Raw genomic sequence first — 26,340 nt, forward strand, 5'->3', positions numbered from 1 at the left:
GCAGATGGGTGAGCCTTTTTGCCAGTGTGTGTGTGCGTATCTGTGTGTGGTGGTGTGCATGTGTGTAAGTGTATGTGGCATATGCAACGCTCCACAATCGCATCATTTTGAGCAATTAAGTGTGTATTATCCGTCGCTGCGTCTGTCAAAGGGCCTTGAAAGCAACTTCAAAACCGAATCCAGTCGCGGCATCGCAGTTGCTCCTGTTCCTTTTCCGCCACCGGAAGTACATTGAATGTGCCAGTGTGTGAGTGTGTATCGGTATATACTGCACACAGCAAAAAAAATAGTAAACAAACTAAAAATCATCATTTACCTTATTATTCAAACAAAGGTTAATAATAACTAATATTGCTTTTAAAAAAAACTGATCCTACGCATTAATAATAACTACAATTTTTACTATTTTTTAAATATAGAAACTAAAAAAAAACTTTTAAAAATTGCATTAAATGCTTTATGCGGCATTTTGGATTTAGAGCTCTTCGTATAAAAAAAGTATTAAGATCATCATTGTTTAGGACTACCGAATTTGTGATTGAGATTAAGTTTTTGAAAGTACATACATGAAAATCCAAAAATGTATCCATCATTTTTTGCTGTGTATATATTCCCTATCCTCAAATCCGCGCTTTTCATGCGCAAATTGTGCATTTATGTCGACAATGGCGAGCCAACAAAAGCCATGGAATGGGATGCGGAGTACTCGTTATGTGCGATATGGAATATAGGATATAGGATACGCTGTGTATTCCTGCTTGGAATGCAGCACAGCGTTGCGGAGTCCTTATTGTGATGCCTACTTTTACTTTTGTTCGGTGTGCAACTAACTGAAGGCGGTCGGGAGGCGTTTTGCTGTCAAGTCTACGAGTTGGAAACCCCCTCTGGTTGTTGGTAGGAAAAAAGATTAGTATGAGGGAATTCTGCAATTTGTTGATTTGTATTTTCTAAGGAAAAACACAAAAAAATAACTTATTTATCATAAAAGAGTACAGTACTTAAAAATAATTTTACTGTTTTATTGTGAAGCTAAACCTATTAAAAAGCCACAATTTTTTTGTACCCTTACCTAATTAAGCTCAATTTATATAATGTATTTTATATTTAAGCATACTTTTTGTTAAGTTCCCTTAAACTAAATATCCTATCAAGAGTTTTAACCAATATTTTCAGCTGTCCCTCAGAGTTCTTCTGAACTTTTCCGTATCCACAATATTATTATTAGAGTAGTCTGACATATTACTTTTTCACCTTCCAATAGCCATTTTTCATTCGCTTTATTGCCCTCTTGGGCTGTCACAAACAAGTGTGGCTAGCCCGAGGCCCCGCCCATATCAGCCCAAGCACGCCCACTTTCTCCCTGATTTCTTTGGGTTTCCTAGCACACATCAGTAATGTCTCCTGGCCACGCTGGCCAATTTAAAATTCAATTTAATTTCAATTGATATTGGAAAATCTTTCAGCTTCTCTCTCCTCCTTTTGCTAACTGAAAAACATATCCACACGCAGCGGGGAAGCCCCATTTACAGTTTCAAGAGTTCCTCAATTTCTCACTGTTGGAAAACTCACTCGGACTTTTGACTTTGCGGTTGCCGTTTCGGCGACAAAAGGTGAGAAACGAAAAGCAATTACATCACAGATTTCAGTTTATTTTCTCAAAAAGTTTGTTGATAATTGGAACGGGGCTTCTTCTGGTCGAGCGGCAGAGAACCAGACAGAATCCAAAGTGGTTGGCAGGAGCCATAAATTATGCACAGGACTTGAAAGACAGCCAACTGAAGGGCACGGCAACAATAACAATCTCCCGGAAAATCCCACCACCCAACCCCCACCCTCACTAATTGCCCCAAGGTTGGTGTTCGAAAATTTCCGGCACCGGCAGCAGATTGTTTTCTTAGCAACGTCGTCGCCTCGGGATGTGAAAGATTTCCTACACGTTTCGGCCATCTCATAAATAAAGGCAAAATTTCATTAAGACAAATTATTGTCTATCAATATGTTGCCACAGCATGAACAGAATGGGCAGGACATTGCTCATTTGCCATTTGCCATTTGAGGTGCACCCCCACAGATTGTATTTGTATGTTTACATAATAATATTTGCGGCTCATAATTGCATAAATTTTTAAAGCGAAACGCGTTTCAGGCTTGTGCAACCTGCAAGCCCTCATTGTTCTGACCCCTGATCCCTTTTCCCAAGTTCACTTCGTATTGGTTCGGTTTGGATGGCTTTACTCTCACAATGGGTAGCTCACTGGTTGAATAAAATGAACTAAATTTTTTATCAATTAATTTAAATTACGCAAGGTTTTAATTGAAATAAAATTTGTATTCGAGGAAGCATTAATTTTAAGCTTTTACTAGAAAGACAAATAAAACAAAAAATTAGTTTAACTAGGCGAAATATTTAAATCAGTTAAATGCAGAAATACATTTTTAAAAGCCGATAACTAATATTTAAAGGTACATCGTAACATCTTCCAAAGAAGTTTTATAAAATGTTTATAAAAGTACATATACTATAATCAACAATTATTTTATGTTAAATAAAATGGTTATGACGGAGTGCCAATGTATATAATCAATCGAAGAGTATTCTTTGCATCGACTACATAACTTGCTCGGTATTGTGTTAAATACGTAGAAATTAAATTAAACATGCCGGCGGGTTGCAGGTGGCCCTTCCACAAACACAAAAGGGATTGGGACTAGGCCTAGGCTTTAAATCCAATTATGGTGATATCCAGGGGGAGTTTCCCAGGCAGGTGAGTGTGTGTTCAAGTCACGTGCTCGAAATGGTCGAATATTGCAGCATTAGGCTTATAGATAACATACCCCCAAAGGAAAATAATTGTTTACTCCAGCCACAAAGATAATTTTCCCATCCAAAGTGAGAGTTCGCCCTTTCTCTGCGACACTTGACTTCTTCCTAATTGTTATGACCGCATAAATTCAAATTTATTTCTTTTCAACTATGCGGTTGTCACAGAGTTCATCGATTTTATCGGTTTCTTCTTCAAAGGAAGCTGCGCCAAGTCTTCATTTCGGGCTCTTGAGAAACTCATCATCCGTCGGCTAGAACAAATCGAGTGTGAAATTCGATAAGTGGCTGGTATTGTCTGAGTGCCAGACGAACATAAACTGCCACTTGGACTCGGGATTTTTTGTTTACGAACAAGCAAAATCGACAAATACAAAACTATTATGGATGAATTATGAATTACGCTCCACTTTATTTGACTTTTACGATGGCAATTGAAATTAGCTTCGTGTTTCCCAAATAAAAAGAATCCTTTTAACTCTAAACTTATTTTTGTTTTGCCTTCAATAAAACAAGTCAAAAACGGTCAAGAAGCTGACTGTTTTGGACTTGTTTTAAGGAAAGCAACTGATTTTTATTTATATCTCAAATTCTTACATTCCAAATTTCTTTTAGTTTATTAGTTATTCTTGTTATTATTCTTTATCTTTTAGAGATTCTTAATTTATTATGACAATTTACTCATAGTAGGTGCCTAATACTTTTATTATAATATTTTTAAAATACATTTTTTACTGAAGCGTTTTTGTAATTTTCTGCCCTTCTCTTGATAACGAAAGGTAATTTTTAATATAAGTCATTTAAATAGTCCTTTTCCATTGGCAATCAAATATTTAATTAATAAATTTGACATTAACCAAAATTCCTACTTGTTTTACTCCGCCCAATTTCATCGTAGTTTCCCACTCTCCGCTAAATATAAATGATTTACATGAAATTCCCATTTTCCCAGGGCCAACCACTTGACTTATGACTGCATGACCACCACCACCATCGCCGATCAACCTCCAACTCCCTGGGTTGACTAAATCGCTACTAAGTATTATACTATATAGATTATATGGCGGGGCTACGCACACACTCTCAAACCCACTCACACATACAAATACAAGGGTGCTTGGGAGTAGAGCACACACTAAAGACACTAAGCACGACAAAAAGACATTAAACACGACAACGAAATAAAAAAACATTGAAGTTCCTTATCAGCATTTCCGCTTTTCGTGACCAATGTCTTGGAGTGTGCACAAACACCAGAGTGTGTGTGTTGCTGGTAATCCCAGTGTGGTGAGTGTGTGTATGATTGTGTGTTCAGAGTATCAGTTTCGCACACTCTATGGATCTCACTTGGCATGCAAAGGTTATAGAAATGGAAAAGTCGGAAGGCAGTCGAGGTCGGGGGTCGTTTTTCCTCATTTCTCCTCACCCAGTTAGTCTTAATTTCTGGACATGCTCTTGGCCACACTGGTTATCCTCCATTATTCATAAATATGCAAATTTTGGGGCGTAATAAATTCCTGATGCATGGCCAACGGCTGCGGGTCAATTTCCAGCTCACGCTCATGGGCTTTACCTTCGCACAGAAAGAAACATCTACTATGTACTAAAATTATTCACCAAGCTAAGGTACAAATCAAAATTAATCAAGGAATGTACATAGAGAATTTTTTATGAATTTAATTCCTCAAATTTAAAACCAGACATTATGGCCAAACCTTTAAAAAAAATAAACAAAACAATTAAACTTTAAATTGCTCTAGAAAAATATTAGTATAAGCAATTATATTTATAGAGCAATTAAATTTTATCAGGAGACTAACCAATATTATTAAATATTTTAGAAAATTTAACTTTTGCTTCCCAATTAATATAAGTTAATAATTAAAGAAGAAGTTAAGCAGTTTTAAGTATTTCTTTAATATTTCCCAGTGCATCTTTGCCAGCAATTTGGGCTGCAAGTGGTTGGGTGGTGGTGTTGCTTCGTGGCTGCGTGGTTGTAGTTGAGCGGTTGGGTGGTGCTCGGCCTGTTTAGCACTCAATCTGAGGCGGCTCCTTCGAACCGCTGGCATATGCCACATTACCTCCGCAGCAAATTAAATGGTCTCGCATTTGGGCCCTGCTCAGCTCAGCTCAGTTCTGTTCAGGCTGGTTATTTCTGTTCTTGGGCTCTCGTTAGGGGCGGTTGCATGCGGTGGGCGGTGCCCGTTCGCACACACTCGCTTCTTTCTGTGTGTAATCTGTGGAAACCACACACATGCCCACGCCACAGGACAGAAGTCGGAGGACAAAAATCCAGGAGAGATATTCCAAAACGTTGGGATGCGGGCGTGACTCACGAGTGAAAATTGTAATTGAAATGATGACCGATTTGTAATGGTGATTATGAGGGAATCAGTGAGGGAGATCAGTCAGCTAAAGTTATAAAATATTTGTTCGTTTTTAAAAAATTGTTGGTTTGTTCCCCAAGTCCATTCTTAATTTCTTTACTTTACAGTCCCCTTTTAAATTAAAGGTTTCGCGTGCATTTGCAGTTAACTCTTGAAAGCTTTACTGGAAAATTTTAAATTTATTTTAGTAATATTTTGGGGCTTTGTTTCCTTTTAATGTTCGATTTTGAAGTTGTAAAATTTAACATATGCTATGTGTTACCTTTTTTCATTTTTTTTCAACTTTGTATGGTACCCGTAACTTTTGAATAAAATAATAACACGTATCGATAAAAACACATTACTATTAAAGATTCGTTGTGCTAAAATACTTTTCTTATTTTTCAGACTCACGACTTTCTCACATCTTCAACTCGCTGGAATCCTGTGAAATAGTTTGTAGCCAAGGCTTCGCAGGATGATTGTTACCTTCTGGGCTTGGATTTAAAACAACATAAATCATACAATTTTTGCACTAGCGAAGGGACAACCCCAGCCACCCCCTACAAGCGGACTGTGTATAATGCGCACAATCGCAGCCAGGACACGAAATCGGAAGGAAAGGAAGTCCTAATGTGTGGGGAGTCAGTCAAAGGGACAGAACGAACTGTTTGTGCAGCACAAAAATGAGTTTTCTTTTCCTGTCCAACTAGCAGTTGGACCTTTGTGAGGATGGCAGGACACAGTCATCGCCATCGTTACTTCCTCGGGACTTGAGCTTGAGTTTGGCTGGGCAAACAAGCGTATAAATTGAGTTATAATTTGTTCAGCTCCGGATGTTGGCTTCTCCGTTATTTAAATGAATCCTCCTGGTTTTCTGATAAGTCCTCAGACATGTGGCAATTGGTTGTTATCCCTTCTGGTCGTTTGCCTTCTGATTTTCGGGTTTTCCTTTACCGCAATCATTTCAAGCATATTTGCTACGGACTTCGAGGGTTCCACAAAGGCAAAAGAACGGAAGGAAAACTATGATTGGTTCAGATTTGGAGGCAATTGGTCATAGTCGTAATTTCTTGAAGAAGGAAGAATAAACGGATGTATGGTTGGTGTTTGAATACAGAGTTTAAGTTCGGAGTTGATTTGGGGGCACTTAAGATTTCAAAGGAGAGGAATGTTTTAGACTGCACAAGCTGAATTTCCTCTAATTACTTTACAAAAACAACAATTTGTCCGTGCCTCAGAGTCCCACATTCCTGCCTACAATGTTGCAAGTTTCCTTTTTTGGCTTTACTTAATTGTTTGCAACAATATTGTTTTCAAGAATTAAGGCAGGCAGAACTAAAATATTTTAATTAAGCCAATTTCGGGCAGAAAAAGAGAGAGAGGCAGCCAACCTCTATCAGTGGGGAGAAGGCCACTTAGAACGGCTGCCACCCCTCCCCCGATTTTAAATGCGTACAATAAAATTGTGATTCCTTTTCGAGAATTTTTTATTTGTACTTTTATTTTCATATACCTTTCTCATATATTTTTTTCGCATTCTTAATGCTTGAAATGGCAAAATGGCAGTTTACGCTTGGTTCACATTTTGTCCTGTTGCTGCCAGCAGAAATCCAGCCCCTTTCCCCCATTTTCCCCATGGCTTGCCACATTGAGTGGCACTCTCGAGCATGTCTTTACATCTCTTTACGCTTGGCTATGGCTGCCAAAAGGGGGATTGAAAAATCTGTGGAAAAGGGTGGGGGAAGCTCTTGGGAAAATGGCTGCCACAAATGTAATTGAGTTATTACTTTGGATATAAATACATCACACCACTATCATCGCAGTGCTCAACACATGGTCCGGTCCCTGATTTATGTTGCAATTGAATTGGTTTATGTCGCTGATAAAATTCATAAAACTCAGCCCAAGATAAGCCCAGACGAAGAGCAGACTCCGTGGAACCCTTCCAAACTCGCCAGACATTGTATCTTTCCCGTTGTGGTTGCCTTGCGTATTTTTAGACATTTATCAGCAATCCAAACAGTGCCGATCCCAAAGTACCCACAACAAACAAACAAACAACTTAACATCTCAAAATTTGCTCTTGTCTGCCCTGCCATTCAGATCACTCGAATTCCCTGTATCTGTATCTGTATCTGTATGTGTAAATGTATCTGCATCTGTATCTGTTCTTATGCACCCGCATGGATCTGGTGGATCGCGTCTGAAAATCGATCTGCGAGTCGCAGACTGAGTGCGCAAAAATGCGAAAAAGTCACGTAGTAAGCGAAACAGACAAACCATATAGACAACGATTTACGAGAATATATCGAAGCAGGAAAGAAAGGGGCATATAGTAAGTCCCGTGGGGTGGGAGCCGCACGTGGCATTGATCTGGGCGAGTAGGTGGGTGCGAAAGCCCAAGAAATGAGTCCACTTCAGACTGCACTGCGGTAAATTGATTGGTTACTAAAAATAAATATGTTTTGTAATAGAATTTGGGTAACCAAAGCCCAATATGAATTGTTTAGTATTGTAACAGAGCGTATAGATAAATAAATGTATCAGTTATATCTTAAAGTTTTGGGGCTTTTTGAAAATTTGGATACATAAAACTTACATAATTTGTATGCTGCTTTAAATATCTAGTTTTGGTTTATTTTAAAACTTACTTTTAAATAAATGACATAGCCCAGCAGAGTCCATTGACTTTTTCTGCTGGATAGATTTGATCCCATTTTAAGGAGCGCACACGTTATGTGTGGCAACTTGATGTGATTTTCAATTGGAAGGAATTTTTTTTTGAGCTACGATCTAGATCTTAACTTGGCGCAGTGTAGGCTTAGTACCAAATGGGCAATTAAAGTGTCACAAGTTCGGGACATGCAATATTTCATGACGCAATGCCTAAGATTATGAATATAAATGCAAATTAGTCCTGGGCTCACTCCAACTCCTCCCCCCATTCTCATTTCCGCACCCTTCCCGATTTTCCCCAGGTGGGTTGCTTCCACCTGTCTGTTGTGGTCAGCGGTTAGAGAGGGATAAAAGAGGACTTGAGGACTGGAGGACTAGAGGACTTGAGGGGTTAGTTGGAAAGCGGGAGCGTGACAATCATTAAAAGTCAACCGACGACGACGACGACGACGACGACAACGTTGAAACGTCCGACGTTGAACAATCACTGAAAATGACTAACGGTAACCACGATAGCTCACATCCGGACCAAAAGTCCTGGCCTGAATATATGCACACGTACGAACACATACCGAAAAAAGGCGGCCAAGAAAAGCTTTCGGGCCGTGCACGTTGAAAGAAAATTACGCTCTTATCTCGCTTCCTGTCGTGACACAATTTTTTATCATAGAAGCCACTAGAGGACTCGACTTGATGTTGTTCCTTTTTGGCCGCCTTTGCTGTTTTGTTTTTGTTGTGGCTCAGGTCAAATACATAAAGTTATTATTGCTTTTACTATTTTTTCGGGGTGTTGGGTGGAGGGGGGCAAAAGTAATGATAAATGTGCCACGCTCACGTTTTCCAACTCGCAATTTTTGGTTTGCAGAGAGGCCAACGTCATAATTTAGCTTCACACTGATTTTCAGGCAAATGTCATATAAGTAGGTGCTCTTAAGAAAACAAAAGATCAGAGGATAAATTAAGGAAAAAGAAACTGTTAAAGAGTGTTCTCAATTAAATTGATTGTAAATGTATATTTTGTAAAGAATTTTAAATTTTTATAAATATTAAAAAAACTATAATCTAGAATTAATTCCACTTTTGTCAGGTGTTGTTTTTAATTTACTTTGGCAATTCCAAACATTACTACACCTTCCCATTAACAATAAATCCAAATTAAGCTTACTGAAATCCAAGTCCCATAGCATGTTACCGTTCCCAAATCTTAACCAACAAACATTGTTTTTATAAGCCAAAAGTAATGGCCATTTAATGCATAATTTGACTGGCTAAGCACATGCAAGCGAAAGTAAAGGACTTAAACAAATTCCCCAGATTAACAGGGTCGCCCATAAGTTAATATTTTCTATGAATTTCATAAATACTAATTAAGTGGGTCGTTCTGCCGCTTTCGAAGGCAAAGACCTGAGCTATCTCACTCGCACTCTCTGTCTCCCAAACGTAATGAGATGAAAATCAAAAAAGTCCACTGTACGTGACAAATTGAAAAAAAGCGCATCAGTGGAGCGAAGTTAACTGGTGAGACCTGTGTGGAATCAACCGTACAATATTGGACAACGGCGACAACGACGACGCTTTTCTGATGACTTGACCAGCAGTAAAAACACAGAGAACCAACAACAACGTCGGCTACTGTGACTGACTTTTACGAGTACCAGAAAAAAAAAATAAACCAATATCTCAGAACGTCACCCGAACGATGTTCGACTCGGTAAGTGGAGCTCCGTGCTACGGGGTCTGAGTGTTGTGCGTTTCGTAATACTATCTAGACACGTGAAATGAGTTATCAACGGGTAACAGTGGGGCAAATTGCGTATAAAGATAGGTAATAATTAAGACAGCTTTTCCCTAATAACACTAAAACGGTTATCTTTACGAGCTCCTTAAGCCTAAGTTCGTAGAATACAAAACCAAACAAAATTTGGTTTCATAGATATTTTTTCACATATCTATGAAATTTATCCTCAAGGTTTTTATAATTATAAGCATAACACAAAATAAAACAAATTTTTTAATAATTCGAAACAATTTAAAAAATGCTATGCGAAAGTCTGGACTGAAGTTTCTGAAACATTTTTTCTGCGTATTTATTGTACACATTATATTTCTTTTTAGCCTTTTCCAAATATTGTTTTGTAACTTTGAGTAGTCAACACCACTGTGCAATTTCAGAATGAGTGGCTGTAAACTTAGAATCTGCACATGACTAAAACTGATTACCATGACGCAGATCACAAAAAATCTCTATAGTAATATACCTTTCCCTGTTGTTGCGAAAATGAAAAGGGAATATTGTCAACCATCGGTCCAAGTCCAATTACGGTTTTTACAGATGGATGCTGCGACCAGGTCTTTCCTTCGTTCTTTCCACCTCCATTCCCTGATTTAGGCCTTTCCTTGCCATCCCCGCAGCCATGGCTCATAACTTTTTCAGTTAATGAAGACATAAAACTCAGTGCTGGGACTGCCACGGCAGCTGAAGGCAATAAACACAGCAGCAACATCAGCACAAGCAGCAACAACAAGGAGTTGCCTCTTTTTGCGGCAGGGTGATTGTTTGTTCTTGTTTGCTGGGCTCTTATTTTTTTCGCCTTTTGTTTATTTTCACAGTCACAAGAAAGTTGCACGGCAAAGTTGGAGAGGAGATATATCCAGCGAATGATAAGAAGGAGTTATGGTTGGAGTGGTGTTTTTCAGGGAGGTGGATATCTATAGGGTTCTCTGTCTTTTGGTTGTAATATATATTTATATATATATATAATATATATTCCTGAAAACGCCATTTTGCACTAAGTTTTTGCTACTGGCATGTTGGTGTTGCTGTTGCTGCTGCTGCTGCTGCTGCGTCGCTGCTTCTGGCCACTGTCGCTATCAGCGCACATCAATGGACCAACGACAGTGTGGCGACACAATTTGGCGCACATTACGTATACGCAACGTTGGCCAAAACGAAAGAGCAACAGCAGCAGCAACAGATGAGCGAGCGGGATGGCCATATCCTATGAGATAGAGAGCGCCAAATGAGCAGCGACAGAGAGATATGATAACAGCAGCAGTAGTAGTAGCAGCAGAAACAGCAGCAGCAGAGACCACGCCCCAGTTGTCTTTTCTTTTGAGATATCTCTATATACGTATATACATATATTTCTGCCACAGTCAAGGACCTCTTGGAGAGCCTTTGTCCTTGGCTGGTAACCTCTTAACACACTTCATTAATCAAATGCCAGCAGCAATGCCAAAGAGCAACAAGCAACCTGATGAATTCGCCGCAGCTCTCTTTCTATTTCTCGCTCTCCCGAACAAAGCTCCACCCCAAGCGAATTAGAGCGCAGAAGCGGGCAAAAAGAGAGGGGGCGACAGAGAGAGAGTGGCTGCGACGCCAAAGTTTTTGCCGATGACAAACGAATGACAGTCGCTCTCCGCTCTCCCCCAAACACCTGACCCATCCCTATCCCCACAAAGAGAGAGAGATAATACAAAGAGATAAGGGAGACGATAGCGAAATGGCGACAACAACAGCAAAAACTCCATTGAATGCCCGCCAGTCAGAAGCCTGCGTTTGTCTGTATTTGTGCGCCTGTGTGAGTGAGCTATGTGTGTGTGTGTGTGCGGAGGTAAGGGTGGGGGTGGGGGTGGTTTAGCCTGCTGCACGATTACCTCATACTGAAAACTGCATCTCCCACTATATACAAAATAAATGCTCCTCTCAATACAAGTATATATGTTTGTATAAGCACCCGATGTGTGCGCTTGTAATTTCCTGATAATTGAAAGTACGCTGAAATTATTTCATTTCGCTTCGGCCACTCTCCACTTTCTCTACCCCTTTCCCCTGCCCGAAGAGAAATTAATGAGAATCTCGCCACTGCGATAATGAAAAGGCTTTCCCAGATACTTATCCCTTTGCCTCTTAAGGCGGTAATAATTTTGGATAAAGCTCTTAATTAAAAAGAGTGGGTTTCTACAATTGGGGTCAGCCTAGGGATCTTTATAACAAGTGGACTTTTGGAACAGTAGATTCCTACCATGATTAACCAAATAAAACAAATACTGGAAAAATGGAGTTCCTGCAATCCTTCCTAGATAAAACTATGAAAAGTTCCTTTTCCAACACTGTTACGTCTAAAATTAATTTGTTATTTTAAATGATAATAATGTAAATAATAATAAGCATGCATTTTGTTATACTTACTAAAAGAAATTATACTACTACTTGATACAACAATTATGATAAATAATGTAGGTTACTAGTAAAATAAATAAAATACGTTTGAACCATTTATCGTTAATTACAATTCAAAAATAACTAATACTTAAAACCAGTTGATAAAAAAACGTATTACGTCACATGAATTGAGTACGTGGAGTTATCTTCCAATGGGTTCCCCTTTTTTCTATGCAAACGCTTAAGTCTGTTGATATAGACTTATCCGGAGCATGATTTAATTTCCTTTCGCTATGCCCTATTATAGAAATTGTTGCAGTCCTATGATGATGCATTTTAAGCACATCCTCTCACCCCTTTTCTGTGGCATTTTCCACACAAGTGGGCGACCTTGGAATAATTGGCTTAAATCCCAACAAAGTTCTGCCCTCCAGTGTGCATGTACTATGTAAATTTATATTTGTTTGGCAAGATCAAGTGCAGTGTAAAAATAGAACAATGGACCTGGCACCATGCCCTGTTTCCATAACCCACCTCCCCCCCCCAAAAGCCAAAACATTTGGCGCCCCAAATGACGTACGAAGAGTTAGATAAACAGCTATGAAAATTGCAATTATTAATAAGGCGCAGCGCATTTGAATGCCAAGATCCGTTTGGGCCAATTATACGTTCCATAAAGCTGACCCAAACTGAACAGCAACAACAATCGTTAAAAGATTTGAACGTTTGCTAAAATCTTCGCATACATTTTACGAGATGGAACAAAAACAAATGTTTTTCCCTCGGCTGACTTACTTTTATTATGGCTTTGCCACCCACCCGATCTGCCTATACCCCACTCACTCTACTCCTGTATAATTCTTTCTCTCTCTCTTTCTTCTCGAGTAGCGCCTCTCTTTCGTTTGGGCCTGTTTGCCTATTTCGCTTGGTAATAAAGAAAAAATGCCAGCAATGCGCTGGAATTGGAACGCAGCTAAAGGCAGAAATAATATTATCCAGACTGGCCAGAGGCGCCGGTGAAAGGGGGTGGTGAGGGGATTGAAACTGGGTGGCAAGGGGATGGCTCGTTTCAAGCATGAATAATTAATGCAAGCAAAATATTGATTGCATGTACTTGAAAAGAGTTCCAGACGACGACGTCAGACGTCCGACATTGCCGGGCCTATATGACAAACGACTGACACGCGGACTGAGCAGGCGACAAATCTAAGCCACCCCCTCCAAGCCACCCACAACCCCCCTTTGTGACAGGACGCACCCCCTTCCAGTCGTGTCTTTTGCCTGCCCATTGGTCAGAGGGTGGTCCCTGTCTTTTGTGTGTTCGAGTGGGGTAATAGAGTGGGTGTTGAATAAATTTTCTCAGTGACTGATAGACAGGGTTACGAGGGGGTATCTCGATGGAATACAGAGGGGTTAAAGAGGGGTTAGAAAGGGGTCATATAGAGGGTCTCATAGAAGCTGAAAAGGGGCAACATTAAGGACTTAGGCCCAAAACTTACTTGGCATGTGCACGGCCTGTTGGGCTTTAATAGCAGCCATATAGATAGATGGCCAAGATAACAAGGTTAAGCGACGACTTTTACCTGACTTCCAGAGGGAAATAGGAAAAGGGTAGCTTGGGCTGGACTCTAGAACCTACAATGCTCGGAAACCCCCTTTCAAAATCAGAGAAATACAGTTTTTCGAAGAAGAAAAAGTTGTAAGGATTTCTTTTAAATCAAAGATAGCTTTAAACTAATAAAGCGTGAGTCATTTATCAAAAGGGCCCTAAAATATATTAAAAATACCTTTAGAAATAGTACTTCTTAAAATATTGTTTCAAAAATTATAAGTTGTTTTAAGCAATTGTAATACTCAATTTTGTTAATTTTTTTTGGTTCGCCTAATGCTAGCTACGTAGTTTAGTTTTCTTATATATCGTCTGACCATAAAATGTCTTCAGTACGAATCATCGCCTTTATGATTCTCCGAAGCAATGTCCAAATTACAGCCAATGAGGGTTCCACCCACCTCCCACTCCCCTTTGGCCAGGTGAAAGCCCATTGGATGGGCAATCGTCGAGGTTTCATTTGGGGACCCGGGGAACTTTGTCTTTCTGCCGCGGAGCGGGGAATCTTGCGTGACTTCATTTGCATGAATTACGTTGCGTTTTTCGTGCCCTGTCGTTAGTGTCCTTTGGCTGCCCGCACTCACACACTCGAAACGAGGTAGCAAAAGAGCCTGAAAGACCAGAAATCACCTGAAGTCACCACTACCACGGCGAGCACGTGCCTGTGTGGTTGGTTGGTGGTGCGACTGAGTTTCGGGAGCTCCACCCGTTCCTTCATAATTGCCGCCGCGGTAGTCAGTCTCCTTTTTTCCTTGCCCTGGCTGGTTTTTCTTTTTTCTCCTTCACTTTTTTTACCTTTTAGGTATGGAAAACAGCAAATGAGTGAGCGGAGTGGGGTGGGGGGAAAAGCTGGGGGAAAAAGAAACTATAGCGCATAGACGAAATAGTCGGCGTTCTCTGCTCCGCTCAGCGTATTTTCTGTTTTCAGTTTTCCGTTCCTGTTCTCCGTTTTCTGCCTCGAGTTCCGTCGTCAGTCAGTCGCTTTCGAGGAGCTTTGTGGGGCAGGTGTGTTCAGGTGGTTTTTGCTCTCCAGGTTCCACCGGTTCCAGCTCCAGTTCCATTTTCGCATTTTGCATTTCGCATTTCCCAACTGTGTGTGCCTTAAACTGCTTTTCCAAAACAAAACTCGAACCACTACAGCAACCGCCTCTTTTTGCCGTCGGTTTTGTTGGGGCTTTTCTCTATATTATCCCACAACCCCACACGACTTTTCGAGACGCGTGTGCAACAAAAAATAGGTAAAAAAGGACAAATAAAAAACAGGCAGACATTGGCAAGATTTTTGCTGCCTTAACCACAGTTTGTAAACACCACCCCAAGCCACGTCGAGATTTTATGCAAATGCAGTTGTGTCGGTTGTCCACCCCGGAAAAACTTGTGTTCTTGATTTGCAAAAGTGATTTCTAATTGTTTCGACTTCTTGGCTTAACTTGCCACTAAAAAAAAGGCCGCGAAAGAGTTAGTGCAACAGGAAAAAAAGGAGGGAGAAAGAGCATAGCGGAGTATGTCAATGTCAGTGGCCCATATTCGGCTGCAGTGCTAAGAGGATTTCCCCTGAGTCTTCAACTTCTGGCCATGGATATCAAAAAAGTCTAGATTAATGACGTCACTGCTGGAGATTATAATGCGATCGAAAGCGATTGCAAGGAAATTCGACCAGGGTGAGTATATACTTTAAACTGAAGAATTCTTCACATTGGTTTCACGGGAAAAGGTTAGGATGTTCGAGAAATAAATACATTGTTTATGCTAAGGTCAAAAAATATATTAACTTAACTTAAAAACTTAAATTTGAAACCGATTTGATTTATTAAGTTGAAACAAGTGCCGTTTATAAGTAATTATGCTTTCACATAAAGTACTTGTTCAACAAAAAAAACATTTCACCATAATTATCCCGAGGAGACCCATTAGGAAAAACTACAAATTTTAAAGATTACAACTAAAATGTTTGCTATTTCATATATTCATTGACGTTGATCTTAAGCATTTAATTATTTTTTTTTTGTTCATATTTGATAACTTTAATTCAATACAAAATTATGCTGTTGGTATTTTTTTGTATATTCTGAAAGAGCCGAGATTTCCCATATATGAAAAGTATAATGCCGTTAAATAATCATATCAATACTCGAAAAATATATATCATAGCCCTTTAGGGGCCATAAAAATAACGTATAATCAGTGAAGAGAAGTGAGGAGTGCAGTTACGGCAATCCCCAGGGACACAATCTTTTATAAAGCGGGAATTTCGACTCAGAATAAGACGTAGCTCTGCTCATGCCCTCTAATTTATCTCAAAATATATCCCCGACATCTGTTTCAATTAGGAAAGATTTTTTTTTTTTTTTTTAATGACTTTTTTTTATCCGTCTTTATTTCCTCTTGTGTTCAGATAAAGGGATTTCTTATTAAATTAGCTTTGGTTGAAATGAACGGAACGTTCTGAAGACAGGAATTAGTCTTAAGCTGAGACTGCTACTGTTGTTCTTTTCATTACCTAACATTAAAAATATGTAGAATTCTTTTTTTTTGGTTTTTTTAAACAATGCTGCTGATAAAAGTTCTCATGAAAAAGAAAGAATAGATTTCAAGTCCGCAGTGTAGATTAGTCAAATAGCCCATGTTTATGCGAATCATCGGATCATTTCATGACGCTTTGCTGAACACTAATTCCCGTCAAAAGTTTGCCGGATTTCCTAATGCAGTTCTCTATCGTAATTGTTTCGTTGTATTAAAATAGAAGTGATTCAAACAACGCATATTCGTCGAAAAATTTAATTCCTGGGGGGATCAAAGCATTTGTGGTTTGAGCTCATAATTATGCCTGGCGGAATTGATTGGATAGTTCTTGGAAATGTAAGATATCGCTTATGTTTCAAACTTATATGTTCATAATAATATGTCAGAAGTACGTCAGGAATAATTGAAGGAAAATCTACAAATTTAGACAGACCCTGATATAAAGCAAATATTTTGTATTGTTTTCTTCCCCTCGAAAGAACTACTTACCCTTTCAAAATCACTATCTAACACGAGTTTCCCTACAAACACTTGCCAAAAACCGCCAAATAAAAAAGAATGCTAATCTTTGAGCGATAGCCAGAAGTTCCTGGCAATCGTGACCATCATCATATCATTATCACCACCATCTTCACTGTTTCCATCACGATCGGCTACTCAGTCAGTTTTGGTCGACTCTGGTCGATGGTTAAATCGTTATCGGACTCGAGTATCAGCAATTTTATGACCTGTGAATCGATTGTATTAAGAGCTATTAAAATATTTTCTAAAACCTGCTGTCATATCATTCAATTAGGCAAGAAACGGCTATATATAGGATCATAAAACATAACATTCGGTGTCGCCTGATAATGGAAGAGTCAAACACCAATCACTTGTACTGTGGGTTCTTTCTCAACACATTAAGGCGTCGTAAATACATCAAAATAAAAGTGTCGCACTCGAAGAATTTACGGCTCGTGGGCAGATAATGGGAGGAGACTCGAATTGGGCGTCTTAAATTCGGGTGTAAACTTGGTCAGATCGCCGGTGCTAGATACAATTTGCAGTAGACAAAGTTTCCACCGTCCCAAAAGTTCTTTCGCGGAGCCAGAGATAAACGCCAGATAAGCATTGGGATCAAGATTAGGCGGCTGGTGGTGGTGTACCCAGTACTGGGTTATCAGTGGGCCCCACTTTATGGCCCGTGCTATTGGATACTCTATAAAGCAGTAATTTATGAAGTTCCATCAGCGCTACTTGACTTTTGCTTTCATCTTTTGACTGAGTGAGTGGCAAATGTCTCTCTGCTTGAGGATTAACCCATGTCTTGGCCAATACTCGGCTTACTAACAAAAGTAAAAAATTGTTTTAAGGAACTTAACATTTTTTAAACTTGCGTATTTACCAATAATTATAAATAGCAATCAGATAATCTTAAATCACTTTTTTTCTGGAACTTATATATTTAGATTAGATGATGCTCCTATTTTTATTATACGCTTATGGAAAAGGCACATTTTATTATTATTTTAGCAAATTTTGAAGGTGTTTTAAATTGAATCGACAACTTCCCCTTCCTAATACTTAGGAAATATGGGTTAAGCACACATGGAAATCGATCTACAAAAAGAGAGAATCTATGTTTGTATTTCCTGATGATATCATCTATCAGAGCGCACGTCTCACTACGGTTTATGGTGCACTTGTGCGTACTTGCTTCTCCTTCACCGCTTCTATACTTTTTTTTGGATTGCGTTGCTTCATCGCAGAAGAACGAAAAATATCATCGAGAGTGGGCCAGAGGCTTATGGAGCGGGGGAGAGGGAGAGGGAGTGGGGCTGGGGATACGGCGCATGCATCGCACCTGATATTTTTATGGATTTACAACACCCGAATTATTCTTCCAATTTCGACAATTTATTACCGAATACACACTTTTGACATTTATTTGCTCGTTTCAATTTCCTACGATTCGATTCGGTTTCGGACTCAGCCGAGTTCGACGTTTTACTGTCCGAAAGCAAAAGTGTTTTTTTGTCGCTTCGATTGCACACAATCCAACCTTGTTGTCTAGATAGAAACGGGAAATGATAGCCCTGGGCAGACCCTGCGTATACGTTATATGGCTTAAGACAAGGAATTTCAACTGAGGCGTAGTTTACTATGAAATAACGAACAGAGGGTTGAAATATTCTCAACTCAACTTCAAATGATAATTCCATAAACTATGTTACCAAGTAATCAAGCTACACTAGTTGTAAATTACAAATAGTTCATCCCTATTACAGAAAGTTTTTTTCTAATTACCCTGTTTATGCGACCTAGTCACATTGTCTTTTGTTTACGACATTACATCAAGGCTTCTGTTGCAGATAAATAGAACTGGACTGTGCTAAGAGATCGTTTATTTAGATGTCGAATTATACGGAAACAAAGTGGAGTGTGTATGGGAATCGGACCCCCTATTCCACCGGGCATGTGGGTATGGTATATGAGCGGGCTTGGTTTTATCGGCGTAACTGTCAGTATCTTGTCACTGTTCTATTGTTTATGAGCGGAGACCTTCTCCCACAACTTTGTTTATGTTTTGGACCCGTCTGTGGTCAATGAAGATAGTTCCGATATGCGGGAGTAAGCGATGTTGTATTTAATAAATATGGGTTACTTTTTAAGAAGGGGTTGTACATTATGTTTGTGCTCAGGGAAAGAAAGTACTGACAAATTGGAATTTAGAGAAACCAAAAGCAAAACCTAAGATTATAAAAATATTTACCTTAAAAATTTTTTGTCTATATTTCAAAAAATTATGTTACTGGTAATATTGACTGTTTGAATGTTTTTCTATAAAAAGAGCATAGTTTTTCTCTTTAAGACTAAACAAAAATAGTATAAACTTTGGCAATTTTCTTTTTACCCCGATTTATCACATACTTTGTTATTTATAGTGCATTCCGTCAAAGTTCATTTAGGCTTAGATCATATTTATGCCATTGTTGTTAAGTAATAATCAAGTTTATGATTGCTTTGATAGACAGCTATAAAGATAGTGGGGTATCGCTTCGATTTCCTTTCATTCATTCATATATCCGAGCAGGGTAACAACTAACTATGGCTAACTCGATTCTTTCCGCTCCCATTTTTCTCGCAGAGCTGATTCTTTTTCGCCTATTTTCCTCTTCCATAAATAATTTTCAAGTTATAGAATAGATAGTAAATTGGCTCCAGATATCAGTCGCGGGGTGCATAGTACACACTTCCATGTGGATCGTGCCATCACAGATACTATACACGAGCTAGTAAAATACTTTTTCGAGCAAGTGTTCGGTCGGTCTCACATTTGTCGGCTGCACGATCGCAAACGATCCTCCGGCACGAAGCTTATAAAGTACGTATATCAAAAAGGTTCTGCTACTTTTTGGAGGTCGTTTCTCAGATTCACTTGTCGTTTTTCCTCTATTTTTAACGGGTTGTCAACAGCTCGCGCTCTTTCCCCGTTTCTCTCCAGAGTTCTCTGAATTTGTTTGTTTAACGCCAACTGCCGAGACGGGCAATCAATTGTCTAGCGACCAGCTTCGGACTTGGTTTGTGACAATTTAAGGCTGGTCCGCGGTGCGCGAGATTGCGAAGCGTCGGCAAAATGAAAAATGAAAAATTACAGCCCTCGAGTTCGTTTGATATATAAAAAGAAACTGCAGAATCCAAAATAAATATACGTGATATTCTCACGCTAATTAAAAAGTGTAGTGCAAAAATTTTAATTAAAGAAAACTCGGCGAAAAACCAAAGAAAAACCCGAAGAAAATCCCTTAGAAAAGGGTTACATGTGAGTGACATTTTCCAATTAATTGTGCATCTTTTGAGGTCAGAGAGCAGAATGTCTGATCTGTGAGGAAACCACCCTGCAGTTGAAGATCCTGGCAGATGTGATTTTTGGTGGAAAGTGTGCCAAGACAGGAAGTAGAGGGTATCTGCTCCTTCCTTCTGCTGGCATTTCCGTTGCACATTGCAAATTGCACTTGGGCAAACTCGATTTGAGGGCGCGTGCTGCAAGGATGGGTTTGAATCTCATTCGGAATCGGAGTTTGCAGCTTTGGCTCGTATTAAGTTACGATCTCTGGGTTCACGCCTCCTCCTCCTCCTCCTACTTATTCTTCTCTTCTTCAACAAGATCCTCAACGATCCTCAGCGGCACTCCTAACGGTTTGACCTTGCCATAATTATAGTCCTGACCCAGGTCGTCGTCTGTCTCGCGGATTTTGACTTGAGAACTTGCCCTGCTTCACTTTTTTCTTGGGGTCCTTTTTTCGGCAGAGAAGAGCGACTTCCGCTCCGCCTCGAATGCAGAACAATGGAACAGCAGTCCTCGCAATAGCAATAGCAATGGCAATAGCAATCAGAATCGGCATCGAAGTCGGCAACGGAACGGGAATCGCTAAGGCAATCGCAGTGAGTCGTGGCCTGTCAATGAGACACACACACAATTGAAGTTGCCAGGCTTACAAGATCAGCAGAGGTTGATATACAAATTCAAACAGTTGAGGGTAAAATATCATGAATAAAATTTCTAAGGATATCTTAAAAGTTATTTATTGGCTTAGTTTTAATAGAAATAAAAATTATTACCATAACCCTAGAAATATAATTTTAAATAATCTGAGAGATAGAGTAGGTTTTATTTTTAGAAATAATTTTTATTAAAATTTGTCGATTTTTTATTACATTTAATTAAAGCAATATATTTTGATTCAATCATGGTTTTACGTTTTTTGGTAAAGCATAATCTTCTGAATTGCTTTATTATTTTTTTGTAATTGAACTACTAATCTATCCGCATTTGTTTAAGTACCACATGCATGTCAGGAGCACTCATAGGTTGTGTTATGCCAAAAGAAGGGCATTCCTACACACTCGGTCCGCCACTCGAGACCCGAACAATGGCAGCGATATGTGGACCGAGACGACTTTTGATTCCTTCAAGAACTTTATTTCCCTGCACTCCGCAGCTTGTAAAAGCCATTCACAAAAGCCGGGACAAGTCCTTTGTCCTGGCGCAGACAGTCAGAGTCAAAGATCAGCCATCCAGCTGAGTTAATTACAGCCGACAGAACTTCCACAGAGACAAGCCGGAGTCACTGACTCTGAATGGAACTCACATGGAGTCCTTTTTGCCAGAAAGGAAGTGTCCCAGCCTCGGGGCATTCAGCCGATCTCAAAAGCGTTTTTTGGCGCGTTAAAATTTAAATTTCAGCTGGAATTAAACGGGTTTTTATAGATAGGCACTGCTTTGTTAAGAAAAAAAAAAACAAATAATTTGTCATTTAAGTGACCACGTTTTTTTTAACAGCCAAATTGTTTGTCTCATGTACATATGTACCAACTCAATTATTATTAACGATTTCCATTTGCCTTGCTCAGTTATATTTTTGGGTATTCCTTATATTTATTCTATCTGTTAAAGAAGGCATAAACCATAAATATAATTTTTTCCCTTCCACCACAATGAACTGCAATCCTTTAATTGAAATTTTATCACCTCTCACTGACTGTCAGTGGATTGTCTGTTCTGATCTGACCTGATTATGCATGGCTTAGGGCTACGCCCCTCTAAAAATTATTGACTTTTTTCCGAGGCGTGTTGGCTAATGAATTATGGGCTATCATATGCGGAACAAGCCGCCGACAAAGTAAAGCAAACGAAACCAGAGCGAAATGCAAATAAAGACACATCCTTTTTGTATCTTTCGGGTCTTCGTGTGTGTTGAATTATGTGACAGCGGCGGGGAAGGGGTGACTCGTTGTCGATTATGTTGTTTTAATTTAACGCCATTAGCACTGGCGTCACAGTCTGAAAGTCAGACCCTTTCAACCCTTAAGCGCCCCTTTTTGGCCGATGACATTCCACCAATATTTCACCCGTATGTTGTGAGGTCCTAATTGAGTGCTGCTGTTTGACAAACGCAAACAGATACTGATACACGAATAGGCAGAGATACAGATAGGAATTTATGTATTTTATGGGCGCCCTTCTCAGCACCTCTTTGCTGCGAAATTCGGAGCCCAAGATTTTGTTCCCTCAAGTGTTCATGCAAATAAATAACAAGTGAAGGAATTTATGACTCAATCACAATGGAGTGATACATGCGAGGCTTCTAGAAAATACATATCTCAGCGATCTTGTATATTTTTTGTTGGGCAGGAAACACGCGGGAATTTTATTAGGAAGTAAAAATTCCGTTTTGACACTGTTTTATCAGTATTTGTACATTTTTTTAAAGGTATTATATCTTTTAGAGAAGAAAATTTTAAGATAAACTTCTTTATTCACAAGCGATTACAATTAAATGCCGTAATATAAAATATTTATCTTTTTAATAAGTAAAAATGTATTTAATTCGTTCTTTATATGGAATGTTCAGATAATGTGAAATGATTTTGACGCGTGCTGGAATTCAAAGGAAAATATAACTTCTTGCATTTGATAAATTAATAATTATTTTAGAACATTCACTGCCTTCACTGAGATAAATAAAGTTATTTTAATTTTACATAATATGATATATATGATATATGATATTTAAAAAAAAATTGACTTAAATTCAAATTATTCACTTTGTTTATTTTTTTTACCTTATAAAACTTATTAATTTAAGAGATTTACCATAATTTCTTGTTAAATATATAAATAAAAAAATATTCTTTTCATAATGAGGTGATAGCAACTATCTGGGAGTAAGTAAAAATGTTACTTGATGAAAGAAAGAGCAATTGATTACATATCATTACCCAGTTTATGATAATGACTAGGAATAGCCAAATATCAAATGCCTCATTAAATAGGTTTTAATAGCTAGTCTCCCTAGTTCCCTTTAAAAGCTCCACTTAATAGCCAGTCATCTACTTCCACTCATCACCATAATTTATCACCACCTTCTCTTAATCTAAGCCAAAGTCCAACAAAATTCCCTTTACCCACCGAAACACGAAAAAAGTTTAACGACAGATACAAAATTAAGTTGCAAACAAAAGGCCAAAAAGCCCATGTACTTGTCACCCCCATCTCCCCCAAAAAAGAAAAAAAGAGCCCAGGATTGTTGTTGTTTGAACAGGGAAAAAGAGCAACCAGAAGGAAAAGCGAGGGGAGAACTGTGGGGAAAGGCGAGGAAATCAGCCCGGCACACTTTGCCTTTTCAGCCGCAGGCTAAAAGTCGTCGTCGCTTTCAATTATAGCCGTGAGTTTTCTCTGTCCGGCTAACACACACACACACACAGTTGGCAGGAAGCCATAAACACACACAGATACAAAAAGGGCACAAACATATATATGTATGGGTGGGCAGACTACACCCACACACACACAGCCATTAGCCTAATGTGTGCTTATTGCGCACGCTTTGGAACAGACGCAGGTTGATTTAGGGCGAAAATTCAGTGGGGGAGGGAGGGGGGTTTTGAGGTAAAACCAAACGAAACCCACAATGCCCAAGCCAAACCCCAAATCCAAATCGAAATGGATGCTAAGGATATGGCAACCGCAAGCCAGGCAACTTGCCACTTTGTCTGCCCAAGGGGGCGGTGTAAAACAAAGGTGGTGGGGGGGGGTGGTAAATCAGTGAGCAGGTGGGGGAGCAGTGGGTGGTGTCTGGGCCAACCGCAAACAAACAAGCGCAAGAGCGCAACAGAGACAGAGGCACTACCAGCAACCAGAAAAAGAGAGCAGCACACAGCATCTGTATCTGTATCTGTATCTGGTGCTGTATCTGCATCTGTATCTGCAGCTGCATCTGTATCTGTTGCTGCCTCTGTATCCATATCTCCACTTCGGTATATAGATATACCATTTATATATAAAGCAGAGTCTATATATAGAAGAGTGCATAATGAATGCGAAGATGTGCCCGCCCTATTATCCTGACTCCTCCCTCAACACGAGCTGGATGTCTGTGTATCTCAAAGATACATAGCCGCATTCTGATAGGAAAAATCGAGGGGTAAATAAGGGCATCTCTCTTGCACTCGCACCCGCACCCGCACTCACACTCGCACTCTCTATCCCTGTCTCGTTGGCCATCTCCCTCTGTTATCCTTTCTGTGGCCACTGGCACTAAGGATTCGAATCAGAATCACCAAGTTTCAGATAATAATAATGACTGCGAACTGACACAGATTTCAAGGGGCGAGAAAGAGAGGTGTTCTCGCCGCGAAAGAGAGGCCCAACATAATCCCGGAATCCCCGAGAGACAGCGAGAGAGTGAGCGCAGGATGGAGATACATATGAACGCACTGAAAGATACACAGAGAGGCTGCTGTCGTGTTCTCTCAGTGCGGTTATTCTGCTCTCCGATTTCATCCCTTAGACTTTTTGGGTTTGGGAAGATAGCCAGGACATCAGGGCGATCTTTTGGAGATGAGTATGGTTTTCAGTGCTTGCTTGCTTTTTTTTCTGTGGCTGGCAGAGAGGAGCGGAAACAACCACCATGGCGAACGGGCAGCCAACCAGCCGCCCGAAAAATTCCCATTCAGAATCAGAGAACCCGGCAATCTGGCAATCCGAGAATCCAGGAATCCTCATCGCCTCCAGACAATTCAGTTCGTTGCTGAGCGTGCTGGCAATCGGAATTGGAAAATCACACTCGCCTCGTTGCCGCCGCCGCCGCCGCTGTTGCATTCTCAAATTCTCATTTTCATTCTCGGTCGCCGTCGACGTCGACGTCGCTGCCACACACAATTTTGTTCTTCATATTTTTTGCGCTATCGCAGCAGTCTTGCGAAGACAACCGGCAGATAGAGACGACCAACCCATCAGATAGCCGTTTGAATCGCAAGAATCGGACTATACCAAAAGCGACATCGAGCATACGCAGTGTTAGCCCACGTTAGGCCACTAAAAATGTCGCGTCGCGTGTTATGAAAATATATATACACACATTTATAACCGATCTGTTTATTGTGATAATTACAAGTAACGTTTAAAAGCGGAATCATGCTGTTCGATCGATTTGTCATATCAGGTTGGTTCCACGCCGTGAATATAAACAAAATCGGTATCTCGCGCCGTGACTTACAGGGAATCGTAGTTCCCTGAACTAAATCAGTTGCATTGAAAATGGTTTACAATGGGACTAACTTAAAAGGAAGCCAAGTGAATCAGCTTGAGCCAATCCATTCTTTAGTCACTCGATTGTGTTTCAACAATAAAACATCAGTGAGAAGAACTGTGTACCATGAGTTAACCCATCAAGTGTTTAAAACAATTAAAACAGATATTAATTTGGCATTACCTTGGATTGAATAGGATTTTAAAAGTCTGATGAAAGTCTTTCATATCTATTATATACATAAAAAAAAACCCCAAAGCTGTTGACAACAACCCACATTTGCAAATTACTAAATTTAAAAAGTTTATGTGTCTAGATACTATACATTTGATTTATCCTAAAAAATTTGTAACTTTCCTAAAAAGTTTATTTTAAAATATCTTCAAGCTTAAGCGGAACTTTCATAATTATCGAAAACAAGCTTCTTTTCTTGAAGTTTTAAGCTTACTAATAGATTTATTTAACTATGCAAAATATTTGAAAATTATTAAATTATTTTCGACTCTAAAAACTGCACCCCACCTTTAAATAAACTAAATGAAAAGTTAGTTAAACATCAGCCAGTAATAAAAATGCAAGTGCATTTTAAATTAGTCAAAACCATTCTCTTGAGAACTCTGTCTCCTAAGTCAACCAAAAACATCTTTTAATCTAGTTTCGTTCATAAACTTTGCAGCAAACTTTTAATGGCCCAACTCAAACACGAGTAAGCCCTAAGTAAGCCCATTAAAATCGATCCCCACTTATCAAGCCCCCCAAACACAGGCAATCAGCCATTTATGGGCAGTTTTATCAGCAGGCCAGTTCCAAATGTGATTACCTAAAAAACAAATTAGCCGAAGGTCCCGAAGTCCCCTCCAACTAACAAGAAAAACACTTGCGTTTGAGTAAAAGCGAAAACTAAAGAAAACTGGAGTGATTAACAATCGGGTTGTCAAATAGAGCCGAGGGCGGTCTTTGAAGTGTAGGCCTCTTCAAAAAGATTTCGCTAAATGGTGTGAAGCCGTCGGGGTTCGAGATCGAAGTCTCGGGATGCTGTGCAAATAGAGTGTGCCGCAGGATGTGCGAAATGCAGCAGGTTGTACGGGTCTAGGAACTCA

At 39.5% G+C, this 26,340-nt stretch overlaps 2 protein-coding genes across 3 annotated transcripts in view; both read left to right on the top strand.

Moving 5' to 3' along the window:
• Positions 1 to 685: 685 nt before the first annotated feature.
• Positions 686 to 1,570, top strand: LOC128263511 (uncharacterized). The gene is made up of 2 exons (XM_052998591.1): positions 686 to 713; positions 1,262 to 1,570. The coding sequence occupies exons 1-2, from the start codon at positions 686 to 688 to the stop codon at positions 1,393 to 1,395; spliced, it is 162 nt and encodes a 53-aa protein (XP_052854551.1). The 3' UTR covers positions 1,396 to 1,570.
• A 13,061-nt stretch (positions 1,571 to 14,631) lies between these two features.
• The window catches only part of LOC128262177 (transcription factor hamlet), a 32,573-nt gene continuing 20,864 nt past the window's right edge, over positions 14,632 to 26,340 (top strand). The window contains exon 1 of one of the 2 annotated variants that reach the window (XM_052996278.1): positions 14,632 to 15,301. In XM_052996278.1, coding sequence (XP_052852238.1) covers positions 15,241 to 15,301 — 61 coding nt within the window. In that variant the 5' untranslated portion in view covers positions 14,632 to 15,240. Of the gene's footprint in view, positions 15,302 to 24,626; positions 25,154 to 26,340 lie in introns of those variants that run through there. The other variant, XM_052996279.1, reaches the window with a different exon arrangement.

Source organism: Drosophila gunungcola, unplaced genomic scaffold, assembly GCF_025200985.1.
Source record: "Drosophila gunungcola strain Sukarami unplaced genomic scaffold, Dgunungcola_SK_2 000001F, whole genome shotgun sequence".
NCBI lineage: Eukaryota > Metazoa > Arthropoda > Insecta > Diptera > Drosophilidae > Drosophila > Drosophila gunungcola.

Excerpts from the sequence above, each read along its gene's own strand:
- LOC128263511 (XM_052998591.1), top strand. The coding sequence starts at position 686 with ATGGAATGGGATGCGGAGTACTCGTTAT. Across the intron at positions 714-1,261 it reads GGATGCGGAGTACTCGTTAT|CCATTTTTCATTCGCTTTAT; the intron begins GTGCGATATGGA and ends ACCTTCCAATAG.